General features: G+C 43.2%; 1 protein-coding gene across 1 annotated transcript in view; it reads left to right on the top strand.

The window, feature by feature from the left end:
- Positions 1-4,833: 4,833 nt before the first annotated feature.
- The window catches only part of klf12b (Kruppel like factor 12b), a gene marked incomplete at its 5' end in the record, with an annotated part of 42,511 nt that continues 19,528 nt past the window's right edge, over positions 4,834-27,816 (top strand). The window contains 3 exon segments of the mRNA XM_080498095.1: positions 4,834-4,865; positions 4,867-4,928; positions 22,248-22,330. Of these exon segments, the coding sequence (XP_080354221.1) occupies positions 4,834-4,865; positions 4,867-4,928; positions 22,248-22,330 (177 nt within the window).

Below are 27,816 nucleotides of genomic sequence, written 5' to 3'. Positions count from 1 at the left end.
GTTGATTTGCTGCTTTGAGTTTCCTCAGAGCATTTTTGCGTTTCTTTTTTTTTTCTACTTCTTTTTCTCACATTCATCTGTTGTCAATTTATTACTTTCGCTTTTTTCTATTCATTGCCTGATCAAAATATTGTAAAATGAGCTGGAATTTGTCTTTTGGGGTGTGCCTCGCTACTGAAAAGGCTTAATAAATACAACAGAAGAAATGAAAGGGAAGTAAGAAAAAAAAAGGAAAAACTAGAGAAAGGACAGAACAGGGGACAATAGTGTAGTGGTTCGCACTCGTCTCATCAGTTTAACTCTGGGCCAGGTCTATCTGTGCAGCGTTTGCATGATCTGTGTGTGTTTGTGTCTGTTTCCTCATAGTTTTCCAGTTTCACAGTTCAATCCATGTGAGGCTAACTGGTGACTCTTAATTACTCCTTGGTGTGAATATGAGTGCGTGCGATGTTTGTGTTGTACTGCTGACCTGTCCAGAGTGTAACCTGACTTCACCCATCCCTAGCTGGGACTGGATCCAGTTGGACCCGCAACCCTGAAATGAACTAAATGTGTACGGAGGATGGATGGAATGAAAAGGAAGAGAAAGAAAGAAAGGAATCAAATGAAGGGAATGGGAAGGATTCTATAGACAGAAATTGAAAAGGGAAAAAAGAAAGGTGGAAAAGGGAAGGAAAATAAAGGAAAGAAAAAGAAGAAGGGAAATTAATGGGACGTAATGGAAAACAAGGATAATAATTATATAAAAAAGGCAAGGTGAAAAAGGAAAGGAAAGGGAAAAAAGAGGAAATAAAAGAAAGAGGAATGTAATTGAAATGGGAAGATAAGGTGGAAAGGAGAAGACTGGGAAGAAAGGGCAACGAAGACAAGGTAACAACAGAAAACGTATAATAAAATAATAAAGGGACAAGAAGAAAAGGGCAGAAATAAGATAAATGGATAAAAGAGAAGGAAGAGAGAAAAGAGAAAAAGAGCAGAGGAAAAGAGATGAATCAAATGGAAAGAGAAAGAAATATGAAAATGAAATTAAAGGAACGTAAAGGACAATAATACTGTTTGTATATGTTTTCCATCTCACTCTTTTGAACTGTGAAGTAACAGGTTGTATTTCGCTTCTTGTCCGAGTCCCGAGTCTGAAGTTCTATCACATTTACATCATTCACACACACACACGCACGCACGCACGCACGCACGCATGCACACACACACACACACACACACACACACACACACACACACACACACACACACACACACACACACACACACACACACACACACACACACACACACACACACACACACACACTTAATCAGGCTTCCATTGCTCAGTGAGAATGCCCGCCCCCTCAGTGTAGACATTTTGTAGTGTGTGACTAAATGATGAATGGTGTTACAATAATTTGATGAGATTGGGTCAGATGATGCAAGAGAGGAAAGTGTGATGATAATGCTCTTCTTGATGTCTCACAGCTTAGTATGCCGATCCACAAATGATCCCGCGGATACCCACGCTACCTTTGAACTGCTCCCAGTTGGTGCTCAGGTTGGTGTCATGGTACCAACCTGAGCTGGCACGGCCCGGAGAGAGGTGTTGAGGTGTTTGTGTCTCAGGTGTTTAGTAAACCCTGCCGGGGCTCCAGGATGGAGCAGAGAGCCCTGACTCCAGCTCTCCATGCTCTTCCTCATACTGCCATTTGCATGCGTGATCCGTCCATACTGTGACCCCCCCCCCCGCCCCCCCCCCCCCCGACCTTCTCCCGTCATCCTCTCTCATATTATCTGGTCCTCTGGCTCCCTGTGAATGATCTCTACAGCTTCCTCCCCCTCTTTTCAGTCCGCACTCCTCCTCCTTCCACCTCCTTCGAAGCGCCTGTTTGTGCTCCACTCCGCCTGCCTTCCTTCAACACTTGCCAGGACTCCTGGGGCACCAGTTACACAGCGAGGATTTCATTTGAAAGAGATCCTCAGGATGTCATTATAAAGATCATCAGCGGGCCTTACGGCTGATGTTACATTAGCGTTCCATCACACACGGAGTCTTGGAAGCACCTAATAACCACACGGCCCTCACAGCACACGGATCACATTTTTTTTTCCCAGAAAATTTGAAATGACATTAATTTGTAATTTGCCAGTTCTGTTGTATCAGACCAATCAAAGCTGAGAGACCAGTGACCTCCACGTTAAAGTGTGTATTTATGTGTGTGTGTGTGAGATCGATGTAGTTGTGTCACACTGCAGGGATCACTGAATACTTGTTGACATGGTTAAAAGTAAACGTCACACTGAATTCACTCTGGATTTCGTCTCAGACGTCACGTCTCATTTATATGCAATTATGTGCAATTATATGTACACTCCATATATCCCTTTCATTTGTTGTTGTGCAGTTGAGTCTTCCTATTGCTAGATTTATCAACTATGTCAAATCCCCCCCCAAATAAAAAAGTGACCATTTCTAGTTGATTTCCTGATCACTTTTCATGATGGCTGTGAGCTTTATGCACAGATGTTTTATCTCTTCACAGTCATTCATCTGCTCTCTTTACTTCTGTAACACTCTAAATTTAAATGCATTTAAATTCAGACGTGCACTTAACTCTTATTTTTGTGTGTAAATTACAAAGAAATATCCACAGGATGAATGGCACTACATTTACAGTATTTATTTACTTAGGCTTGTGTTACATCCACACACATTTCAACTTCAAGGTTTTGCTCGTTTTAGTGTAAAGAAGTATGAATACTTTTCACAAAACCAGTACAACCTGTAAATTTCTCAACACTGAAGCAATTTCCATATGCTTCTCAATTAAAAAAAAAAATTTAATAAAAAAAAAAATATATATATATATATCCAAACCGCCCACCCACTCATCCATCCATCCAACCATCCATCCATCAAGTACAAAGCCTCTTTATATGGGTGATAAAAATGAATAGAATTTCTCATTTTAATAAATAATAACTTATGTTACCCAACAATAGAGATTGAGGTAAGCTGTTATTTGAAATGGTATTGATCATTGCATAGTATTGAATAAATATACACACATATCAAGCACAAATTTCTCAATCAACATGCTTGAAAAATACCCATAAAGGAGCATTCACAAACCACTCCACCAAGCAGCTTCATAGTTTGCAATTATATACCATTACCTTTTGCATTGCTGCCAGATGAGCCCTCCTCTGTTGCATTCATGCAGTCATCCAGACAACCCTTCTCCTCATCGGACATCAAATGCTCCTCCTCTCCATAATTCACCCGTGTACAATCAGTAATTCCTCCATCAAGGGTATTCTAGTCTTTATTAATTCCATCTATACTTCACTCATTCCTCTTGTCTCCATCCAGGCACTCTACCCTCTGATGACTGCAAACAGAAGACAGTATCTGAAGTGAGACAGAATGGATATTAAGTGGGTAGAACTTGGTCACTGTATGATGGTTAACAGTATTTTTCCTCTCTGTCGCTCCCTCTTTCAGACTCCTTCTCTGGTTTCCTCTGTCACCCTCACAATGACACTGGCACCATGTAACGTGGTGTGAGCGCCATCAGTCATGCACATGAGTCCTGCTTCCTTTACCTTAATTAGAGCTTTCTGGGGAGAGGGTCTGAGCAGCATCAGCATCAACCTCTCATACCACTGAGATTGTTAATTGAGCCTGATAACACAAGGAATTAAACCAACATAGTTGCTCAGGCACTGTACCCATACTCATTACAAAACTGTTACAATGGGAACAGATCCAACGTTATTCTGATCTGGTCATTCATGTGACTGGCAGGAATATGTTTTATTCAGAAGAGGAGAAAATATGAATTCAAAGACACAATAGGAGGAGGACAGACATTCCTTGTGGTTTACAAATAAATGTCTAAGGCTTAAAGCTGTCATTATCAACTCTACCTGTTAAAACTGAATAACTATTTCATTAAATCTACTCTGAAAACAACGCTGCGAAAACGTATGTATGCTCAATTTGTTCATGTCATTGTTATAGAATTTTGAAGGTAAACAGCTTCCTCTCAAATATTAAAACAATAGTAAATGTCTGTGATTTTAACATGAACACCTTTTGGATTCTAAACTAATTGTCAAAAACAGATTCATAAAAATGCATAAATCAATTGAAGTGGATTGATTGTATCACACTAAAATGATACATTATTTGAGTATGTAATGAAAAACATATAAATAATCAATTCAAACTGCAAAGTAAGGGGCTAATTTGGAACCTCTGAACTTCTTTTTAAAGCACCGATGCTCGTGATTAAAATGCAACAATAAATCAAAAAATATTTTACATAGTGCAAGAAAATAAACTGCTTTTTTTGTTTCAACATTGTTCCTGTTGACAAACTTTCTTATCAAGTAAAGAAAAAAATATTTTCTTTGGAACTTGTTCACAAACCAACTAAATAGGACATTGCAGTTTAAGAAGCTGGCACCATCGAGAATTTGGCTTTTTTTTTTAAGCATAATATTATTAATAATAATTAATAACTCCGAAATATTGCTCATTAAATGAGTTTATACTGTGCGTAAAATGTCCTTTACGCGCGTACGCGTATGGAAGGACTGATCACAAAATGTGGATTTTAGACAAGTTTGTTGTGAGGTTAAATGTGCGCGTTGTATACCGGACAAAAGTTGACCGAGATCCTCGTCCCCTCCGTCTCCTTTAAACGGGGAGGTGCTCCGGTGGTCGCCCCCAGCCCGGGGCTCTCCGCCGCGCTCCGGGAGGGGCGCACACTCACTTTGGACTGTTTGAGAACGGACGCGTCGGAAACCTCCTCGGAGGGGCCCCTTGTAATTCGATGCATGCTGTTAAAGCTTAGAGTATATTGTCTTCCCTTTTGCTTATGAAGCCTCCACCCACCGGCCCACCCTACATTTAGCGGATCATGTGACTCGGGGTAAGTCATTTGCAAGTACAACAGTTCTCTGTGCGCTCCCATTCATTTCCTGAGAACTGCCTGAGCCGAGCAGCTGAGAGGCAGAAGGGGAGGGAGCTGCTCACTCACTCACTCACACACACACACACACACACACACACACACACACACACACACACACACACACACACACACACACACACACACACACACACACACACACACACACACACACACACACACACACACACACACACACACGCACACATTATCACACGCGTACATACAGAGTGAGAAGTGAGGAGAGGAGAGGAGAGGAGAGGAGCGGGAGAGGAGGAGACGAGACAGGAGAGGACTGTAGAAAAGGAAAACAGTCTCCAGTCTCCACGGCTCTGCAGCTTCTGACAAGGTCTGTGCATTTTTCTTGTCCTGTTCCTGCGCTGGCTGCTGCTGCTGCTGCTGCTGCTGCTGCGCTTCATTTGTCACGTTGCCGGGCTTTGTGCTTGTGTTCAGCGCGTTTGGTTCAGCTGTCATTGCTCTGTCAAAGCAGATGACAACTCAGATCACCTATGGCATTGTGTTTGGTGTCTGTCAGTGCAAGGGTGGGGGGGGGGGGGGGGGGGGAAACAAGAGACCCTGCGTGGTGCTGACTGGACATCTAACACCTATCCCCAACTGTGAATTCATAAGCTGTCATGACAAGAAATAAAAGTGATTATACTCTCACTGGCTGCTGGCGTGGAAAAAGCACCTGGACTTCACTGCACCGGCACCAGTTGTGCCTTGACTCTTTTCTTCTTCTGGAATAAGTCCAAGCAACTTGAAGGCAGATCAGCTGGGACGGCGGAGGAGTGTTGTAAAATAAGACTTGACTGAGCCTCTTGGTGGGGGATATGAGAGTGTGGCAGCACTGCAACAAACTCTCTCAGCACTTCTCAGTGGAGAAAAGTTTGCAGCTTGTCAGAGTTCTGTGCATGTCTTAAGAGAGTTTTGTGTACGTGTGTTTGTGTGTGAGTGGGTGGGTGTGCGTTTGTGTGAAACATTGTTGTGTGTGTTTGTGTGTCTGTGTGTGAGAGAGATGTCCTTGTTTTTCCTACCGTAGCCTACTGTTGAAGCTTAGAAACACAGAGACGAGGCTGTTAGCAACGGGTTAAACATTAGGAGGCTCGGGTAGCGGAGGAAGGACACTGGGGTGTGTGTATGTGTGTGTCTGTGTGTGTGTGTGTGTGTGTGAGAGTGAGTGTGTGTGGGAGTGTTGCAGGGGTGGTGTCTTGGATGTCATCGGCAGCGCTCTCACTTCCAGGGTAATAGTCATTGGTATTGATGGGTGGCTGTCAGAGAGGCAGAGAGCCACCAGGATGGGGAGAGTGGCCGGGGGCTGGCCCTTGGCTGTTATTTTCAATTACAGGGGACCCGGGCAGAGCTGACAGCAAAGGCATTTGTACATCCAGGGAGGGGGGTGATGAGGAGGAGGAGGAGGAAGCTCTTTCTGTGTGTCTGTGTGGAGGTGGTGGGTGGGGGGCCGAGTGGGAGGGCAGGAGAGAAAAGGTGGGAGGGGGATGAGACTCTGCCCTCCGCTCCGGGGTTTGATGTGGAAACTAAGCACTGACCTCTGTGACTTTACCCTCACAATGTGGAGAGGCCTGCCTGCAAGTATGCGTTGCCCTGCGGATGTTTGCTGGTCTCGGAGCAGGGTTTCGGCCATAAATTGAAAATAAATAAATAAATAAATAAAGGACTCTGCTCTATCGACAGCTATCGAGACATGAAGAGGAGGGGGCGGGGTAGCGTGTGGATGAGACCCCCTGCAGCTCATGGATGTTCAGTGTGGGAGATTAGTGCCCATTTAAAGTCGCACTTATGTTCATTTACAAAAGGGCCTTCTGCCCGGGTATGAGTGAATGGGCTGACATTATCACACGTGTAAAGTAGACTCCACACTGTGCATGAACAGTCAGGAAGAACATTTCTGTACTGAAATGTGTACATGCGATCAAATCAGTGACATCGACCTCTCAAGACTGCTTTCACTCCAAACGATGTAATCAAATATCAAACACCTTTTCATTGTCGGTCATTGCAGCAGTGCCTGATATTGACGCACCAAAATGCGGTGTGTGTGCCAGCCAATTAGTTTATCACTAAACGTTTTAGCTCTGCGTATATTAGCTCCAAATTAAAAGCTTATTTGGGGCCACGTGAAGCTTCAAATATGATACAATTCTCTTCCATGATCTGTTTACCTCCACCGGCTGTCGTTTTCAACAGTGGCTATCTGAGCAATGTAAAGAGATGACGTGTGAGAGATTTGTGAAGTACCGGTAAGTTGAAATAAAAATGAGATTGAACGTGTGACTGGAATAAATTGTAAAAACGCAACTCTTGGATGTTTACAGAGTGAAACTAAATCAGCATTTCTAAATGCTTAATGCAGCGTTTCTTAATGATTCTTAATTTTCCCTTTGAACTGTTTTTTTTCTCAGCAAGCCATTTTTCACTGCCGTGAAGGAAGAAGACATGCCTTCAATTCTGCGTGTGTGTACACAGTAGTGCAGTGAGATTTGTCTGCATTTATCCGTCCGTGCTGCCGCCGTGCAGCTCGGGGAGCAGCTCTTAGTGGCGATAAGAGTGGGGGACAAAGTGTTGACTTTGACTTTCCCCACTCAAACCGCCTGCTCCAGAGATTCAAACCGGGAAACTTCACTCAAACTTTAGGCTACTGCGCTACTTGGCAGCTCCACCCAAATGATTTAGTTATGACGGTGCATGTTCGTATTGTCTCACAACAGCTTCACGGAAGAGAAAAACACGTCACCCGTCCTTCCTCTTCAGACCAAAACATGCCTGCGCTGACTTATCTGACAGCGCTCAGGACACATGGTCATTTTCAGTGCTGCTATGGTAAATGTTTAGTGAGGTTTAGCTACAGAAATAACATTTCTGTTAAAATTGCTGCTTTTGTGCGTCGACTTCCAATGTCCTGCTCACAGTAATGGCCCTTAAAGTTATAGAATTAAAACAATCGTGGTCATCATGATTGTAACAAATCACATGTTTAGGTTGGACATTTGCTGTATTGACTTCTACAGTGATTTTGCTTGACATAACAGTAGATGTTTGAATTGTAGGGACGCCTCACACCTCCTGTTGTTTATCACCACAAATGCACCAAGCTGCTGCTGCTGCTGCTGCCACTCTGATTCGTTCAATGGATCAACCCCCACTCTGAGACACAGTCCAAGGGTTTATGATAGAGATCAGTACAGGTGAGGGAGGGGGGGGTGGGGGGGGGGGTACTCAATTAAAAAGCCAATCACCAACGGACAAGCTCTATCTGTCCATCAACAGTACTCAACCCAGGACATTTAATTGCTGGGCAGGATTCCCCCACTAAAGGCGTCTTCTGTCAGCCACAGATCACAGAACACAAATTGGGCCTGTGTTGACAGATTGAATCTCTCAGGAAGAAGTGCTGTGCTCGGGTGTGTTCATGCTAACATCATGTAGGCTCATATTCGTTTTCAGGGAGATGAAATCCTCCGCATTACCCCTAATCAGCTGGGTTAACTGCTGCCATATTGACTGACTGCTTATTGATCCGAGTGGGTGTTATGGAGTGTATCGTCATTGATTGCAGATAGGCTATGGTGCTCTGTATGACTGGAATTGTGCAACTGTAAGACGAGGCCCAAGAGGCAAGGGAGGATAATTAAAGAAGTCTCATACGATCACAATGTGCGTCCAACCTGCAGGTCTTGTTTATAAAGGGTGGCACCTGATATCCAGAGCCGTATGTTCGGTATATGCAGCAATGAGACTGACCACTGACACAGAACTACACCCACACGCACATTGTTATATTTGTCATGAGCTTAAGCAAACAGGCAGAAGCCAAAAAGATAACTTAATAGGAATATCTTAAACGGTTTCCAACCGGGGGTGTGTGACTCCCTCAGGGGATTGCCAGAGATCACAGGGTTGTAAATATTAGATTTGTCAAGGAAAATCCCGATAAGAGACTTTCTACAACATAGAGCGTGGATGTCAAGTAGACAAATAATGGTCTAATAACTCATGACCAACAGTAATTAATAATGGTCTCTTGTTTTAGTGCAAAGAAGCACGATTTATATATCATTTCATTCAATTCAGCTTTTTCCAAAACATATTTTGAAGAAATTTAATTCCATGCATGCATTGGACTGGGTTGGACCTTCTGGTGGGCTCTTTTCTGGCTCACGGGCTGAATGTCTGACATCAATGATCAATGGGGAAACGGCTCAAGCCTTCGTATATATAGATGACAGCATTTGGCGTCAGTTTAACATTTTAGCAGGAAAGGCAGGGAGCCACTCGTTTCGACAAAAACGGGATAAATCAGAGTCAAAAATGGACGTTTTTGTGCCGATGATTCATTCAGAATAATAAAACATGCAGCGGTCGCAGTGCTAAACTTCCTGAGGATGAACTCATAATATTTGTAGGTGATGTTTACAAGCTGCAGTCCCTGCCCTGTTATTTCATCATGTCAGGGGATGACAAAATGTTCTTGGTTTTCGTGTGTGGATTCAACCTTTGACCCGAGTGTCCAGCCCACATTTGTTTACCAAATTGAGTTAAGGGTGTACATAGAGTACATGTGTGTTTAGTCACCGAGAGAGAGAAAGAGAGAGAGAGAGAGAGAGTGGAAAGTATTGTGCAACAGCCACTGACTCTGAGGTGGAAAGTGTAAATAGGGAAAAAAGTACAATCTAACAGGAGCGATTACAGCTCAACAAACATCAATGTGAAGAATTTTGAGTCGTTGCCACACAGTTTTGTCCAAAACCTATGAAGACAATCACATAACAAGCTACTGTTGAGCAACCAAACTTCTCTTTGGCCACTAAATAAATAACAAACATACTTGAGGAGAAGCTGATTTTAAAGTGATGTCTGACCATTACATTGATCCAAGTTAAAAAAAAAAAAAAATTCTCAGTTTGAGCAATGGCACCAACTCCAGAGTAGCACACTCAGTGCTTACTGGAAGTGACTCACCGAGCACAACTTGCCCCCAGACTCTGATTTAAAGTCATTTGACATCTTTCCATGGCTCAGATGGAAAGGTATGTCGTTGCAAGTCCTTTCTATCCCTGATAATGTTTCCTCTTTCAAACATAGTGCGTAATTTACTCCAGCCAAATATGGCTGGTTGACAGTAGATATGAGACAAGGAAAAAAAGCTAAGGAAGTATAGCAGAGCTGTCAAACTCAGCATTTTCAAAACCCTTTTGGACTATTTCTGGCCTGTTTTTTTTAAAAAAACAGTTTCCTTTTAAAGAATCTTTGGGGAGTTTTTTTTCATTCTTGAGCCTCTGTGCAGATGGTTTCAGCAGACCTGCGTAAGGATGCTGCATGGATCAGTGTGAACTGTGTTTCCAGTTGTACTGTAGGTCAACTGTTAGGGGAGGAAATTATGCAAGCAGCATGTGGGATCCATTTGGGATGGCTGTGGCATTCCACGCAGCCCGATCCAGGTTCACTACGGGCCCTGACTCTCCTCTATGAGTTGCTTGCACCAGGTATGGCAGAGTATCGGCTAAGGGGAGGAGAAATAGTGAAGTGAAGGCGTGAGTAGATGAGTAATAGAGGTAAACACAGCTGCTGGCTTTTATTGAGTGGCGTTGGAGAGTTGGAATGGGTCAAACCAGGGGGGGAAAAAACTTGGTGAGCAAAAATAACAGCACACATTTGATGTAATGAGTGTCAGTGTGTTGGAATGTTTTGATTGGTCTGTGATTGTCTTTTTCCATGTGCTGGGTATTGGGGCGGATTTGGTTGTGTCAGCACAAAGCGAGGTGACATAGGGTAGGCACTTCGTGATGCTGCATCAGGAGGACTCTGGGAGACTATTAGACACTAAGGAATATGCTTATATGCTTGTTTATATGTATGCATGCATGCGGCTGTTTGTACCGCAACAGATATAGCAAGTGAGAAAAAGGGCAAAGTTAAAAAAAAAACACAAAAAAAAAAACAAGTGTGTTTAAGTGCCGGAGCTGATATTATTTCTACGTGAGTTGTTTACAGTAGATACTGTAGATGAGTCAGTGTATTGATGCCCCTGCATGCTTGCATTGCACAGTTATTGTAAAACATGTAGGTCGATCTTTGAGAGTGCATGTGAGTGCACATGTGCTGCGATGCTTTCAGAAGACGGGCTATTGTGAGTTGTATGTACACAGTGCATATGTTGGGGGGAGGGGGATCGCATTCAGGCATACAGGAAGACAAGTGCACACGCACACATACGCTATCAGAGCCTAGGGGGGATAAAAGGCAGTAGCCTAGTCAAAGAATTCCCCATTAGGGCAGGAGTGTACTGTCATCCCTTGGGGGGTCCGGGGAGAGTATGTGGGTGGTTGTTGGTGGTGGTGGTGGGAGGGAAGCAGGGGATTGTAAGGATGCTAATCTAATGCATCCCATCGCTCTGTTAGGGCAGGAGATGGGAGCAGAGTTTCACTGTGACCTCTTATTTTCTGTCTGTAGAAACCAGCTATAGCGTGGAACCGTGAACGGAGCCGCGGCAGCGGTGCTTGCTTATACCTTTACAACATGTCCTCATGGGCATTTATTCCTAACAAGCTGTCAACAACGTTTGGTATTTCTCAGTTTTCTGTGGTTTCCCATCACGGCACTCATAAAGCATTCATAAGGAAGTATTCACTGGATTTATATTATTTTATTTATGGGGAACTTTGTGCAGAACCATGCCCGCAATGTAACTCTGTCAGTTTGAGACGATTAAGTACTGCAGTGTGGTCACCTTAGCTGAGGACCTGCGAACTGAGTGTAAATAAGAGACTCGTCCGGAGTCACTGAGTGCATTTTTGTATTGATCCACCGGTGCAAACATCTTTCCCTTGCCTTCATCTCTCTCTCTCTCTCTCTGGCTCTCTTTCTCTCACTCTTTTTTGCCTTCTCTATGTTTATTGTACATGTATGGTGAGTTAACTTCACTTGTAAACATGCAAAACACAGAAAAAAATCTGACTGTATCTTCCTAACACGCTGTTCCAAGTACTTCACACGTTTATCCTGGTGTGACTGACTCCACCTCCCCCTCCGCTGGTACAAGTGAGGTTTTTGTGTCAGAGGCTATTTTAGATGCACAGCCACTGACCCTACTGCATTTACTGAGGTGACTGACTGTGTAGTTGTGTGTGTGCGTGTGTGTGTGTGCATGTGCAGTGTTCCTCAGAGGTCACTATATTATGTGAAAGCAAGAAGACCTCACAGTGAATTGGGTCTTTAGGAGCATTTTAATGGCGTCCGTTTGTGGTTTCCTTCGCGTTGAACTCAGTCCAGCCCACGTGCTGCATATTTAACTTCTTCTTTCTCATGATTACATCAAAATGGTCCTCAATTGGACATAAATTGTCTAGAATGGTGTCACAAATTGCTTTGACTTCTAAGTCGAAGCTCACTTCAGTAACGCCACCTCACTTTAGAGCTGTCACGGTCACAGATTGTTTCGCTGTTTCTCTGCTGCATTTGAGGCACATGATGCAAGAGGATGTCAGACTCTTCTGTTTACCTCTTCTCTGGAGCACTGTGGAGGAGTGCGTGTGTGCACACGCGCACGTGTGTGTGTGCGTGTGCGTGTATTTTTGCAGGGTTCGTGCGTGTGCATATTGTAGGTGTATGTGGGTGGCTGGTTGTGTTGAATGGGCATCCATATTCTTCTTTCATGGGCTGAGCTGCAAAACTGAGAGCGAGCTCATGTGTCCGTGAGTGTCTGTCTCCTAATGTGGAAATAGAAGGCAGATATGGCTCATTGTGGGGGCAAGCAGAAGTCACAAGGTGTGTGCGCGTGTGTGTGTGTGTGTGTGTGTGTGTGTGTGTGTGTGTGTGTGTGTGTGTGTGTGTGTGTGTGTGTGTGTGTGTGTGTGTGTGTGTGTGTGTGTGTGTGCATGAACCAGATTGCAGACTCAAGCAGAGGCTCAGGAAGTCAGCAGCTTGAGAAGTTCATCTGACACTCAAGGCAGACAGCGACAAACCAGACAGCGACCAAGTTGTCTTTTCGTTTTGAGTGTTTCCTCTCAGAATAAGCAGCTTCTTCATTTCCCACAGTTTCACAAGATGTTGAAGGGACGGAGGTGGTATTGGTGGAGGTGGGGATCTTTCACAATGACTGAGAGTCACGGAAAAAAAAAAAAGATTAAAATAAAAAAAAGATGCCCCTTTTGTTCGAGTGAAAGCTGGTATTTTAAAAAGATAATGTGTGTTGAGGTTTTTTTTTTTTTTTTTTTTTTTTTCTAAACGTTTGACACATTTAACAAGAGACGCTGGAGACGTATCTGCTTAAAGTATTATTACTTGCACTCTTTGTTCTGGCCTGACATCCCCTTAAAATGTAAATCTAGTGTTTGAACTGGTTTTTAAAGCATGAAATAATGCTGGGAGGTCATTTCTTTCTCCCCTCACTGCTGTTTCTTGTTTATTTGTGTTCAGGGCCACAGTTTGTTAATTAATATCACGTGTTTGTGGTGTAAACATAATCACAGTGTTGTACGTGGTGTACACTCAGCTGAGAGTGTGTGTGTGTGTGTGTGTGTGTGTGTGTGTGTGTGTGTGTGTGTGTGTGTGTGTGTGTGTGTGCGCACGCCCAGTGAAGGCAGTGGACTTGAGCTGCATCCGGCGACCTCATCCCCCTCATCCTGACAGGATTACTGACACAGGATCCCCCTGCCCCTGGCAGAAATAGCAAGGACCCAAGGGCAATCCACCAGAATATGGGAACTTCCGTGGGCCTTGCTCGCGCACGTGTGTATATTTGTGAGTGTGTGTGCGTGTATTTGCATGGGTATCAGCTCTCTATAAATGGAGCTGGTTTCCTCTCAGGTGCTGTGCTTCTTGGCTCAGGAAAGAACAACATGAGTTCACTGCTCTTTCCATCCTTCTACATCTCTCTCTCTCTCTCTCTCTCTCTCTCTCTCTCTCTCTCTCTTGCTCTCGCTCTCGCTCTCGCTCTCGCTCTTGCTCTCGCTCTGACACACACACACACACACACACACACACACACACACACGCACACCCACACACACAGTCATGTTTCCATCACATTAAAGGGCCTTGACATAAAACAATTTCATGGAAACTTACATTATAGTCAGTGTAACTACATTAAAGGGACTTTATACTTGCACCCCAAAATTGAGGTGAATACCACGGTGTGACCGTGGAAACAGATTTATGTCCTCACAGCAATTTGGTGCTACATAAATAAACTGGAATTAAAAGAAGACTTTGTTGAACAACATGTGTAAGGCATGAAATCCCCCTCCCATTATATCCTTCATGTTTGACTTTTTATTTGTCGCTTCTGCCATCAAATACATTCGTATGCTGTATGCTGCATATGAAGGGAAAAAAACATAAAGGCGACTTACATAATCAAGTCATTGTGGAAGGGTGAAAATGTCCCACTGCATTGTTGCTGAGCTCATTTTCACATTGAATATCTAATCAAATAACCCCTGGATCCTTTAACCTTAAGTCACACCAGCTCTGCATCGCTCAGACTTCCATGTTTGACAAAAAAAAAACGTAATTACTGACTTTGCTGTAAGAAAAATTCCAAATGAAATGATTGAATGTGTATTTTTATTTATTTATTTATTTTAATGGACGGGGACATACGTGTGCATTAGTGCGAGGTTTTCTTGAAGCTTGGTTTCACCACAATGGAGCTTGATCTAGATTCTGACACATGGATCGATGTAATCAATACTCATCCGTTTGCATTTGCATTTACCCTGTAAAAATGGTGTTGGTGTCCCTCTGTAGATCTTCCTCATGCTGTACTAAATCTCTAGCGTTTCTTGCAAGTCTTTTGTTGACATTACCCTCTTTCCAACTGGTTTTTAACAAAGATCTTATGAGTCATATCCATATTAAGCGATTGCATCATGTTTATTTGCTGGTGACAGACTGATTTGTCTTGCATTGTTTATATGCCATTTAGGTGTTTATCATAACTCTGACGTTCAACTCACCAGACCTGATAATTTATGCTATATGTGCTTGAAATTTATTCAACACAAGACCAGAATGTTCTCCCTATTAATATCCATGTTCATATTAAAAAAAAACAAAAAACATCAGTGTTTTTCCACCATGGAACAGATTTCCTCCTGAGAGGACATGGGCAGGGTGTTTTAAGGTAAAACACATGAGTTGAGTACATCTTTTAAGGGGTTTTTAACCCTAAAGGAAGCTTTTTCTTTCTTTTTTTTTAAAAAGAGGCAATGCCTAGAAGCTGTGGTTTGCCATTGTACTTGTCGGCAGCCTCAGAAGTCCAGGCTTTCATGAGTGGAGAGGTAGCGGCACTCTGCTCTCTTGAGCCCCGTTCAAAAATGTCCCAGAAGCATCCAAAAGACTTCGCTGGCTGCTCCTGCCAAGGAAAATACGGCTTATGAAATGGAAATTCTGAGACCATTCACAGAGTGCCAGCAATGATTAGAAAGAAAAAAGAAAAAAAAAGACTATGTCCATGTCAGTACATCCAGGAGTGAACTCTAAGAGGAAATCACACATGCCCACCTTGTGCCTCAACACTGTCAGGTATGCACTGTTTGGGATAGAATATCGTTAAAGGGAAATTCCAACAGCTTCATTCATTTTGCAGTGATCAAGGGGAAGACCGCTCAACTTTTAAGAACAATCGTCACAAAGTGTTGTCAAATTTGTAAAATTAGCCCTTGATTATGGGCTTGCAGGTTAGAAGGAAATCCATCCACCCCTCTGTGCATCTTCTAAGGCACTTCATCCAACTCAGGGCTGCAGTGCGCTGGAGCCGATTCCAGCGAGTGAAGGGAGGAAACAGTGCCAGTCCATCCCTGTACAAATACAGAGCGACAGACAGCATGCACCCATGGGCAATTAAAAGTCACCAATTAACCTTCTGCCTTTGGACAGGGCGGAAAGCAGAGTATACAAAGTGGAAACACCACACAGAAAAGCCCTCACAAACAATCAGGACTTGAACCAGAGACATTGTTATGATGAAGCAAGAGTCATGACCACTGTACGAGTCCTTTACTGCCAAAACAGTATATTTAGTAACTTCTGCATTTCTTTTTTTGTATCTCTTTGAAACTAACACATAGGTGTACATGACTCAGTCTTCCAAAATATGAACGAAATGAGGGGAAACTATTTGACAACTGGTGACAGCATATTACAATAAAAGTATGTCACGATTTAAACATAGACTTAATGTTTCCACTATATCCTATTTTGGGTCGCCTACTTAATTTTATTTATTTATTTATTTTTTACAAAAAAATCTTCTGTCATACTGTCAGACTGTAGAACTCAACAATGTATAGATTATGACAACAGACTTTCATATCTTTTTATAGAAAGTCCAATGGAAGAATATCCTATTTGCAATAAACTTAAACCTGTAAATTGTGATCAGTGTTTAATATTTAGTATAGACCAATGGTGTTTCATTGTTTTTGTTGGTGTTGTTTGCTTTAATGGTAAATGTATTTCACAGTCCCCAAGGAGTTTTACATTGTTAGTCACAGTCACATTGGGGTTCGTTGTCTTGCTCAAGGACACTTCAACATGTAGACAGATAGGGAATTGCACCTAAAAAAAAAAAAAAAAAAACAACAACATGGAAATACATACCGTAAAACAATATTTTAAAACATTCTTTCATCACTGACAAATTGGTGTCCAATGATCTAAGCATATGTCTATATTCAGTTGGATTATGAGAATTCTAGGCTTCATTGTCATGTCTTGCTTAACACACTGGTAATTAGACGACGTCTCGTCAAACTGCTTTTCCAACCATCCACTGATTGTGTCAGGGCTTGGCCAACCAGTCAGAGACCAAGAGCCAGAGGTGGCAATACAAAAAGCCACATTATACACATGTGAGCATACAAACAACTTCCCTCTCTCACACAGACACGAAATGACATAAAGTGAAAATACATACATAATGGGTGAAACTTCTCCATGGAATTACTTAAGTTAGACAACAGGCGGCAAGGCTTGAATTTACAGCATTAATAGGAATAATTTTACCTTCAGCCCCAAAAAATAGGCAGGGACCGTATACAAATTGCAAACTGCAAAACCGCTACAATGCGAAAACACATACTACAAAACATGTATCACGATCAAATCAAGTGTAGTGTGGTCAAGTGAAAGCTGCAGTGATTTTGTTGACACTGCAGTCAAAACTAGTCACGTTATTAGATATTTGTGTGGTATTTTTCTCCGCTTTTGCAGCAGTTTGTAATTTGCAGAGGGTCCCTGCACTCTGGTCACACAACCGGCTGCTCATAGAGAACAATGTTGTTTCTGCTGCTCCAACGACAACCACTTTTGACCAAATTGAGCTTGTAGCATATTGCTGACCTCACACCAACGGGAAAGGGGCGTCATTTGTGTGCTGAGGACGCTAAGTTAAAGCGTTATTGATGCCGGAACTTTACCGAGCTGCTCCCAGCAGGTGTATCTGTGTCTTGGTCTCATCCACCGATTAACTCCAACTTCCCCATGCAGGTGTATCTGTACCTGATCTTTTGTTTTCTTGCCATTGTACGCTCTAACTAGCCCAACCTGCCAAATATAGTTTAGCGCCGGCTAACAGCGCAGAGGATTATGGACGTTACTTCCCGGGACTATATTTCTACGTTTAGAGCAGTTATACCTGATAGTTCTGTATTCCTGTTAATTGATCATCTTCTGTTATCATTCCTTTATTGTTCTCCCATTGTTATCATCTAATCACTGTGCTATGGGCTGAGTAATGCGTTTGAGTTCAACTAAAGAAAATCGAACTCTGAGTGTCACAAGAGAACCATCTATGCCTGGAAGAGTCGCACTCTGATGATTTTAGTTAATGGATCGAAGAGGCGCATGCAGCTCGCGAGCCGTGGGTTGGCCACCCTTGGATTATATGTATCACCTGCTAAGCCTGGACAGCCTCCATGTCTGAATCTCCACGCTGTTATTTCTGTAGGATTACACATTCTATTGGCTTTCTGAAGCAGCACTGACCTGAGTAGGCTGGAGATTCAGGTTTTCTGAACCTTCAACCAAATCAAGTGTCATTATTTGCCTGGATGCCATTACTCTTTAAGTATGAACTCTGCAGGGAACAGTTTGAAAGGCTCTCAACACCAGAATCAGGCCAACAAGATGAGGTCATGAACAGGCACAGCAGCAGAGTGAGACTGAAAATCAGCTGTGATTCAGCCAAGGCTCTATTGTGTCTACACACTGCCAGCAAAAGAAGATCAATATGGCTTTCATTAAATATATATTAAACCCTTGCATTTGAAGGTCTACAAAAGTGTCTCCAAGTCTCTTTGTATGTCAAGCTCTCTCTTGGTTTCCTTTTCACTGAGGATGTTGTGAATATATTCAGCTGAAAGCTTTGGCTTTTCACAAAGTTCTTGCACAGACTGTCTCAAAAGAGAGGAAGTGGAGAGCGCGGGTTGTAGGCCGTTATCAGGCCAATGTGTCACATTGGGGTGTCCAGGGGCACAGAAGAGGGAAGTGAGCCACGGCGAAGAGGCCAGAGGCAGACGGCGCAGGCAAAACACAGGAAATGCCCATCAAATATCACCTTCAGCTCTGTTTGTTTTTTGTTTTATGCATTTGTACATAAAGCACTGAATAATAATTAACTTCTGATTTGGAACGTTAAAAAAAAAAAAAAAAAAAATCTTCATATTTTCCCACTTTTTTTTGACCTTCATCTCTTTTCCCTCTTCTCTTTGCTAGAGGACTGGATGGGAGGGGGTCTGTTGGCATTCTTGCACCGTGTGCTTTGCGCTCGACCGGGCCTTGGCTCTGGTCCATATCCCCTCTCTACCCTCTCTTGCCTCTCTGACTCCTGCCCCTCCCCTCCCCCCCCCCCACTAAGCACCCCCCCCTCCACACCTCCTCCTTCAACTCCCCTTGATTGCTTCCCTAACCACTGCTCTTGCCAGCAACTCTGTGCTCCTCAACAGACCCCCACCCCCCCCCCCCCATTCTCTCTCACTTCCTTTGCTATCACCTAGCTTAATCCTTCCACATGTTCTTCCCACAGTTCATTGCATGCTTCCCTTCCTTTCAACCCCCACCCCGCCCCGCCCCCCCCCAGCCCATGGCAGCAGGTCCAGCCCCTGTGACACAGATGCACCCAGTTGCTCTGGGCGCTCGACATAGGAACAAAGCATTGGCGGGGCCCGTCTGTTGCAGTGTGTTTCAGGGTGTGTGTGTGTACAACTATGTCCACATGACAGCCAGAGATGAGAGAGAAAGCAGAGGCACGGCCGCGCACTAAATCTGGTTGAATGGGGTTGTTAAAGCCCAACTTTTACTGGACAGAAAGAAAAAAAGGTATTAGATGGCTTTGCATGTGAACACCCATCATTCACCCCTGTTTACACTCCGACAAACCCACAGAGATGATTGCAACCCACCCAAATCTCAAACCCTTACCTTTAACATGTGTAACTGAAACTAGACAGTTGTTTTAATACATTCCATTTAAATGTCAAAATGTCTGCAGCACGCTGGTCATACAGATGCAAAGTTGCTTTTCTGCTTGTTTTGGCTTTGTACATGCTTTTTTCTCTATGTGCATAATGCTTAATGTCACTCATGTATAAAGACTTGGAAGGTCAGAGCTTTTCTGGCTGTTTTGTTCAGTTTTAGTCTGGCAAGTCTTCATTCTTCCGCTGGCACCAGTTGTTTCAGTCCAAAGTCAGTAGCCATCAGTGCCAAATGCGAGATATAGTGCCTACCTGAGGTCGTGGGAATGGATATGCAGTGGGAGTCTCGGTTCATACTTGGAAATGCATTATGAGCTATAGGTTGAAACAGACTCGCAACAAGAGCAGAAAACATGAAAATATGTATATGACCCGAGCTTTTTTGCTGTTAGAGCTGTTCTCAGTCATCACCTGCTCCCTTTACCTTCCAGGGATATTGTTGGGGACGGGAGGGCTTGTAGGAGGGAGAAATGAGATGCCTCAACACTCCACTGCCCTCCTCTCTCCATCCAACTCCCCCACACACCTGGGATGGCCATTTCATTTCTGAGTGCAGCAAATGGAAAGGTGATCTTAATCTACCCTGTTTCCTTCTACCCCCCCCCCCCCCCCCCCCCCCCCCCCCCAATCTCCCACACACAGTGCCTCATACAGCTGATGGACAGAGCACTGCTGCCTGCCTGAGCCTGCCGACAGCAGACCAAATTTAGTGATAGAGCACGCTAGATACGCTTTGTTTTATCAGCTTCAACAAAATCTCCTCATTTCACACTCAATCCTTGTTCTTATTTCTAATCTTTGTCATTTGTAATCTTCAAATAATAGCCGACAAAGGTGATCCTCCCAGATGAAAAGAAGTTGACCGCCTCTTAGCTGTTGGTCCAGCTGTGGGGTCTCTCCCTCAATGCGATCAGCTTCTTGGTCATTACGGCCGTAAGCGGAGTAGAGGCCATTGATTCTTTATGAATAGCCTTGTGCAGACTAGTTCATTAGGAACGTGCTCATAAACGGGTGGATTAGCTGGTCTTTCGCCATATGAAGGAACTTTGCTTTCAGTGACGTATAACTGACACAAGAATGTGCTCTACCAAAGTCTTGAGGTATTTGGATTCTTGTGTTTTCAGTAGCACAGAGAAAAGTAAGTAAGGAAACTTGTGAAACTCAATAATGAACCTCCAGACAATTTGTTCTAAGAGAAGAAATGAAGATTTAATCTGAACAGCGCCGCTTCCAATGTTTCTTCTGGATAGGAGTCGGAATTTTCTGGGGTAAAAAGAAATATATGCAGAAACCAGAACGAGTCTCATCTTGGGCGAAATAAACGTGAATTAAAAAGCCTCACTTTCTGCCTCTCTTCGTGCACTTCTCTCCCTGCTCCTCAACACATGGCTCCAGGCTGGACTGAGGCTGCAGCTCCACCCGCCTAGCCGTTACTATGGCAACGCTATCTGGGCCTACCAAGACCTGAAGCCGAAGGACATCCTGGACAACAATACAATAGCAGCACAGCCAGGGTACCTGAGGGACTTAGACCTGAGAGGCGAGATCTGGGAGGGTGTGTGTGTGTATGTATGTGTGTGTGTGTGTGTGTGTGTGTGTGTGTGTGTGTGTGTGTGTGTGTGTGTGTGTGTGTGTGGGTGTGTTGGGGGGTGGGGGGGGTAATCCTCCCTCTTTCTCTACCTTCCCTACCTCCCTCACACACAAGCACAGTCAGGATTAGCCTTTTGCGTGACATTCTGAGACGTACAGGAACAGTACATGGCATTAAATGATATTGCTGTAAGACTTTATCAAAGAAATGCCTTTTTTTTATGATCAAGTGGATTTAATTGGTGAATAAAGAAAGCTTGATTATTGGACAGGTTGTTAGGATGTCGAGGTGTTTGATGTAGTTAGTTGGTCAGCCAGGCAGGCACATAGAAATAATATATGACATTCATCAGTGGCTGAGCTTTTTACTCAGCATATTAATGGTCACAATGGACCCGGTGCTGCTGACTGTAACAATTGGGCAACCAACCCCGGTGCTGGTGCCAGCAGTGGAGAGTAATAGAGATGTTTAGCGTCTATTTGCCTTGCTTGCATTCTTCCATGTACTGCTGCTAAAATAATAAGAGGGAGGGTTACCTCAGGTCGGCCCCAGCTGAGGGATACGGAACATGCATTGTTGTCATTGGCTCAATCTGACTATCTCTCTTAAAGCCACAGCGGAGAGCTGAGGAGTTGGGCACTGCTGCCCAACTGACAGATGAACACGGAAGACTCCGTGTATGTGTGCATCATGTGGTGTTGTTATTGCATAAATCATCAGCAATGCAGTGAAATGTCTTCAGAAGTTTTCAGAACTTTAAACAGACATTTGTTTTCATTGTGCACGTGCTCAGAGAGTCTTTGGTGTCCCATTCTGCTGCTGCCCTTGCTGCTGAGAAACTGCATATCAAGGCATGTGCATGTATCCCATTGAAGTCTTAAGAGGATTTTTTTGTCAGTGTTATGAAGTGTTATTAGCCCCGCAGCAGCCCACCAGGCAACTGAACATTTTTATTACGGAGGAGAGGGAGTCATGCTGAGCAGTGACTGAGTTTACACAGTTACTGTGCATCTTTGTGTCTGTCAGCTTCTGATGATTTCGAAACATCAATTCGCGTCTATTTTAAATGTGTTTATTTCTCAGTGGGTGCAAGCACAACATTGTAGATGTCCATGTGTGAATAACTGAGTGTGGGACCTACTTAGTCATGCTGAAACACCCGTCTTACACCTCCTCTGTGTTCCTTCACAGGCAGCCCAAGAAACAGGATGTTAATGCTTGACGGAATGCCTGCAGTCCGAGTCAAAGCCGAGCCCCTGGAATCGGAACAAGGGGTAAGAGAGCAGTTGTTTTCCAGACAATCCCCCCCCACTCCCCCACCTTTTTTTTTTTCCTGCTTTCGTTTCCTTCTTTCCTCCTCCCGGCAATGGGACGATAATCACTCCCAGGCCTATGCAAGTGAGTGACTGAGAGAGTGAGCATGGGGCCTGAGAGGAGTGGTCGGAGAGCATGGTAGTAAGCAAGAAGGGGAGGAGAGCCACAGCTGGAGCAGGAATGCGTCGGGGTCTTTTGGGGAGGTGACTGGAGCCAGCAGAGAGTCCATGCTGGGGGTGATTGCACAGATGTAGTCACTTCTCTCAGGGGGTGGGGGTGGGGGGTGGGGGGGGGTAGGGTTGCATGGGAAACTCTTAATCTTATCTATCTGCGTCTGTTCCTACTTCTCTACGTCTTTCAGTTTCCCTTTATCCTCCCTTGCCAGGCTTTTTCACAAACGCACACGAATAATCTCGCTCCCTCGCACACGACGAACACAAACGCACCACACCACGCTGTACACTCTCCTCTGCAAACACTATCGCAGCCTCATCTCGTCCTCCACTGTATCTCACACATGCCTCTACTTTCTCACGGAGCTCCATGTCACCTCTGTGTTGCTTCTATCACTCAATATGAATTTGTCACATTGAGGGGCCTGTCACCACAAGCCTCGCCAGTGCTGATGAATTAGCAGCAGCAACACTATGTGTATTTGATTACTTTGTTTTTACTCCAAAAGCTGCGTCTTGCGGATACATTTAATGTATTTCTATGTCCACTGCAAGTTCTTCACACCGACCATGCGAAATATAATCAAGCTACCTCCTGCGAGCTTTTTCATGGTCCACATACCGTATGAGTGCTCTCTGGTCTGACGTACCTAGAAATAAAGAAGTAGTCTTGTTATGGTGAAGCTGTTGCTAGGTTACTGAGGCTCTGTGTTACTGCCACAGCTGTGTGTGCAGTGGGTGCAGACCACTTGGTAATCATGATGAATTAGTGGTCCCGTATTATCGGTTTTCATTCATAACGTATCAATAATATCTTGAGCTCGAACACGTTGAGAAGTTGCGTGCGATATTGTGATGAGCCTGAGAGCGTCTACGCATGATGGATTTGAAAAATACTGGCAGCTGATAACCCATCGGGTTATCTGAGGTCTTGTGTTTGTTGGCGGCGAAGGTGCTTTGTGTTGATAAGAAATGAATCTGTCTCCCTGCATCGGAGGGCTTGACAAAGAGAGCATCAGGTGGTTACCTTCTGGGTGTCCTGCTCTCAAATGTGTCTCAAGGGTTTTGAGAGCTGGGCTGCTGCACCGCTCCCTAATACCTGGGGTTTGAAATCATCCTCCTTGTAGTGATGTCAGTCACAGACAGGATGTGAGCACTGCAGCCCACACAGCTTTGAAGTGCACCGAGATCCAATCTTGCCCTAACAGACTGAGCTTCCCTTTAGATGGCAGACGCAGACAGACAGTTTAGGCTGCTGCCGAAATGTGGTCTTCATTTGGGTGGCGTCGGGCCAAGGGCTTGCTGGAAATGGTCTGCCTCGTTAGACTATTCGCCTGCAAGGGGCTGGAAAATCTGCCCCGCTAACCAGTATCCCCTAATAAAGACAATGGCATGAGGACAGAGGCAAGCGGGCGGGTCGAGCGTATCTTTATATGTGTGTCAGCGTGTGTGCGTTTAAGAATGTGTACATGTGTGTTTCTGTCAAAATGATGGTGGGGGTGGCATACGTTTTCCATTTCTGGTTGCTGAGATGTTTGAAAAGCTGACCCTGAAATGCAACCAAGTTTCTGTTTTGCATTCTTGTGTAACACAACACACTTCTTTGTTTTAACCTCTCTACACAAGCATTTCCTTGCTTTTATCCTTAACAGAAGTAGCCAAAAGAAACAGGCTTTCAGGATCGGGCCATATCGCAAAATTTTCACATATTGCAATTGAATTGGCTCAAAAAGCTTGTGAATTAACATTAACATTAACACACTTTTATAAAACAAAAATATAAAATCTGAGAATTCCCTATATTAGCTAACATGCTCACTTTGTCAATCACGTCTCTCTTTGGGTAAGGAGATGTAATGTTTTAGAAAAAATTATGTAATAAAGAATTCTAAGAAAAATTTGTTTTTCTTTTCCTAATATGAACAGAACATGCGATCCAAAGGAAACCACATTTAGCATCTTGTTTTTTACTTTGCTTTCTCTGAGTCGCTATAATTATGTTTCATTATGGCAACCAGCTGTAGCTGTAACCTGTATTTTTGGTTGTCTAATCTGAAAACTAGACCTCTTGATGATGCAGTTAACCTGACAATTTGTTGGTCACTTTGCACAAAGTTTCTTAGTTACATTCGATCAAATTACCAATGAGAATTCTTTATAATTTAAACATAACAAATTTGACCAAACATCTTCTTTTGCAATTGCGGTTAACGTTTAGTTACATAATATGCTATTCCTTAAAATCTAATTAGAAATTGTTCTACAATAGCTACCACTTTGGAACTTGTTTTTACTGTGCACCGTCATTAAACATCATCTACATCATTGTCAAGTATAAGGCCTGCAACAGGCTCCAATTTGGCCAAATGGTAAAAATTCCAAAGAAAACACTGATTTTGAAAAACAAATGTCTTCGGTGTAGTGGACACAACAAAATACTGAGAGCTGAGCTGAGATCAGTGACGCTGCCATGAAAGAGAGTGACCAAATGCAATAATTACAAGACAAGTTGTTTGATTATGTTTCTGTATTTTGCACCAGAAAGTATCATTAAAAATGTCTTTAAGTTACAATTGTAGTCATTTTCAGTAGTCGTTGTTTGATTTGGCCAAAACATGGACATTTTCATCATGTATATTCTGTGCCACAATGATGAAACACCTTTAAATGTAATGATTATTATGGCACTATTTTACTGGTCCGGCCAAATCAAGATGAAATTGGGGTATATGTGGCCCCTGAACTAAAATGAGTTTGACACCTCTGATCTATGTTATTAATTATTTGAATCAACCAATCAAGAGTTAAAGACATTGTGTTTTCTTATTTAATTGAATATCCTTTCAGTTGGCACATCACATATATTTCCCCTCTTTTTTTTAGGAGTTAACTACATGAACTGACTATGAAACACAGTATTTCCAAAACACGGAGGTGAGCTTTAGTAAGTCTAATGGCTTCAAAGCCTTTAGGCCGTGTAGCTCCAGGCAGACTGTGACACTCACTTCTCATACAGCAAACGGAAACAGAGCGATCGTGTGCAAAAGGCTGCTGGATGGTCGCCTAAGGCTGTGTCAAAAGAGGCTATAACAGGAGCTGATGCGAGGAAACTGCGATGACATTTAACCTCACAAACAGACATATTGACTGTTTCTGTTCATCATTTTTCTCTTGACATGCTTTCCATGGAAAATGCGATTGCTTAAGATTTCCATACAACTATGCACACTATTGGATAAGAATTTGGACGGTCTGAAAAATAACACTATGGCAAAATGTAGATTTTTTTTTTTTTTACATGGATGTTCAAGTTAGACTCAAAAGTGAAATAGATGTTTATGGTGGATGTGAGACTTCTAACTGTGCGTGAGACAATGTTCACACTAAAATTCCAAAGACTACACTCATCTGCATGATGTATTTCTGAAAGATGAAATACTTTTGTTATTTCTATTTGTTTGTTTTGAAGTAATGTTGACAGATTAATTTACTGAATCATAATGGATCCCTGGTGCAGTGGTCGCACGTCACTCACATGTAGAATATCCCTCTTCTCAGTTTAGGGACCATTCTTTTTTTTTTTTCATTTGCAACAATAAATAAATATACCTATCGCAACCGCCCCACCCAAAATGTTGCAACAAAAACAGAAAATAAAAACCACAAACAAGTAAGCAATAGTTCCGAATATGTAGTTGATTAAAAGGTTCTGCATTTGAATGAATTTATCTTGCTGCTGTTTTATTGTAGGGTATAGCTTTGTATTGTTTCAGATCTATTCTCTATGAAGTTTGCATGTTGTACGTATGCATAGAAGACATAGAAGCCCCCTCAAGCCTTAACAGAGTTAAAGAGGGTATACAAGATTCATTAGGGAGTAATTCAATCACCCCAGTGGACAATAGGTAACTGTTTATGCATCAATGTGACCCACAGACTATTTTCTCAAATGTTCCTGGTAAGTGTTACATGATCTATATTTCAGACTTTAGTTAAACTGCAACTGCTCACATCCTGCGTGAACACAGACCACGAAAACAGCTTCACACACTTCTCATGCTCCCCCTCATCCATAGAGTCAGACTTTTATGTATTAGTGGACCAATAACTCCTCATTTGCACATCAAAACGGCCTGTAGCAATAAGCCAGGATGAGAGGTTTTGCAGAGGTCGGATCAGCTGATTAGCACTGGATGTTTCATTTATGCTTGTCAGGGTCTGGTTTATGAACTGATTTGTTGCTTCTAGCTCACGTCTAGACTCCACTGATGAACCAATTGACCCCTACCTTACACTCCTTACTATCACTCTGGCTCCTCGTGACAGTTTCCACTGAGCGTTGTCCTATTATTGACTTTGATAGACCTAATTGTATACATGTGTCTTTATGAAAAGAGATTAGTTCTCTCGACGAAATGTGCATTGTTGCTCTGATTCTTTGAGGGAAACCTCAAAGTCTTTTCCACTTGATTTAACTTTATAACTACGAGCTATAAATGGTAAATCCCTCTCGGGAAGGGTCTCTGAGCTTTACTGCTAATAAAACGAAATAGTTCATTTAGATGAAGAAAATGCGATGATATCGTCATCTTAGGAAAATAAGTGTGATCATCCTTTTCTTTCTTTTCTTCTTCTTCCCCCAAAAAAACTGTTAAAAGTTTGATGTCTGTAAAAAGCAATTTTTTTCGTGTCAATCAAATGTCGTCCAAGAAAAAAGTAGTTTCTCAAATGAGGTGTGGCCAAGACTGAAAATACAGGGTGGGTGGTAAAGCATAAACCAGCCCTCAACACATTGTGAGTCTTGACCTGACACCAGCGACCCCAAGCTGAACCCCACTGAGGACCAGGGGTCATCATGGGGCATATTTCATGGGGCAGGGTTTGTTTTCCTACACAGAAAGGGTTAAACACCATGAAGCCATTATTTGATTCATGGGGTCGTAACATTTCCTGTAGGCTGAAAACGAGTACACAAGTCTGGAGTAAAAATAGTAGGCTACTACATAAAAGAACACACGCACGCACACACACACACACACACACACACACACACACACACACACACACACACACACTCAAACCAGTCAGAAACATTCGTAATTCACCACAGATCGACTCGGTCGGCATTACATAAGAAGAAAGAAATGCGAGTCTCAAAAACAAAAGTGAGGGTGAATATTCACAGTGGAGAACAGTTTTTTTTTTTTTCGCGACTGCTGCAGCTGCTGTTGGTGTGTGCGAAGCGTTTCCCTTCGTCTTTGACGAGCCTCCCC

This window comes from Blennius ocellaris, assembly GCF_963422515.1.
Source record: "Blennius ocellaris genome assembly, chromosome: 6".
Lineage (NCBI taxonomy): Eukaryota > Metazoa > Chordata > Actinopteri > Blenniiformes > Blenniidae > Blennius > Blennius ocellaris.
Note: the sequence above shows the minus strand (reverse complement) of the source record. Positions and strands in the feature narration are given on the sequence as shown.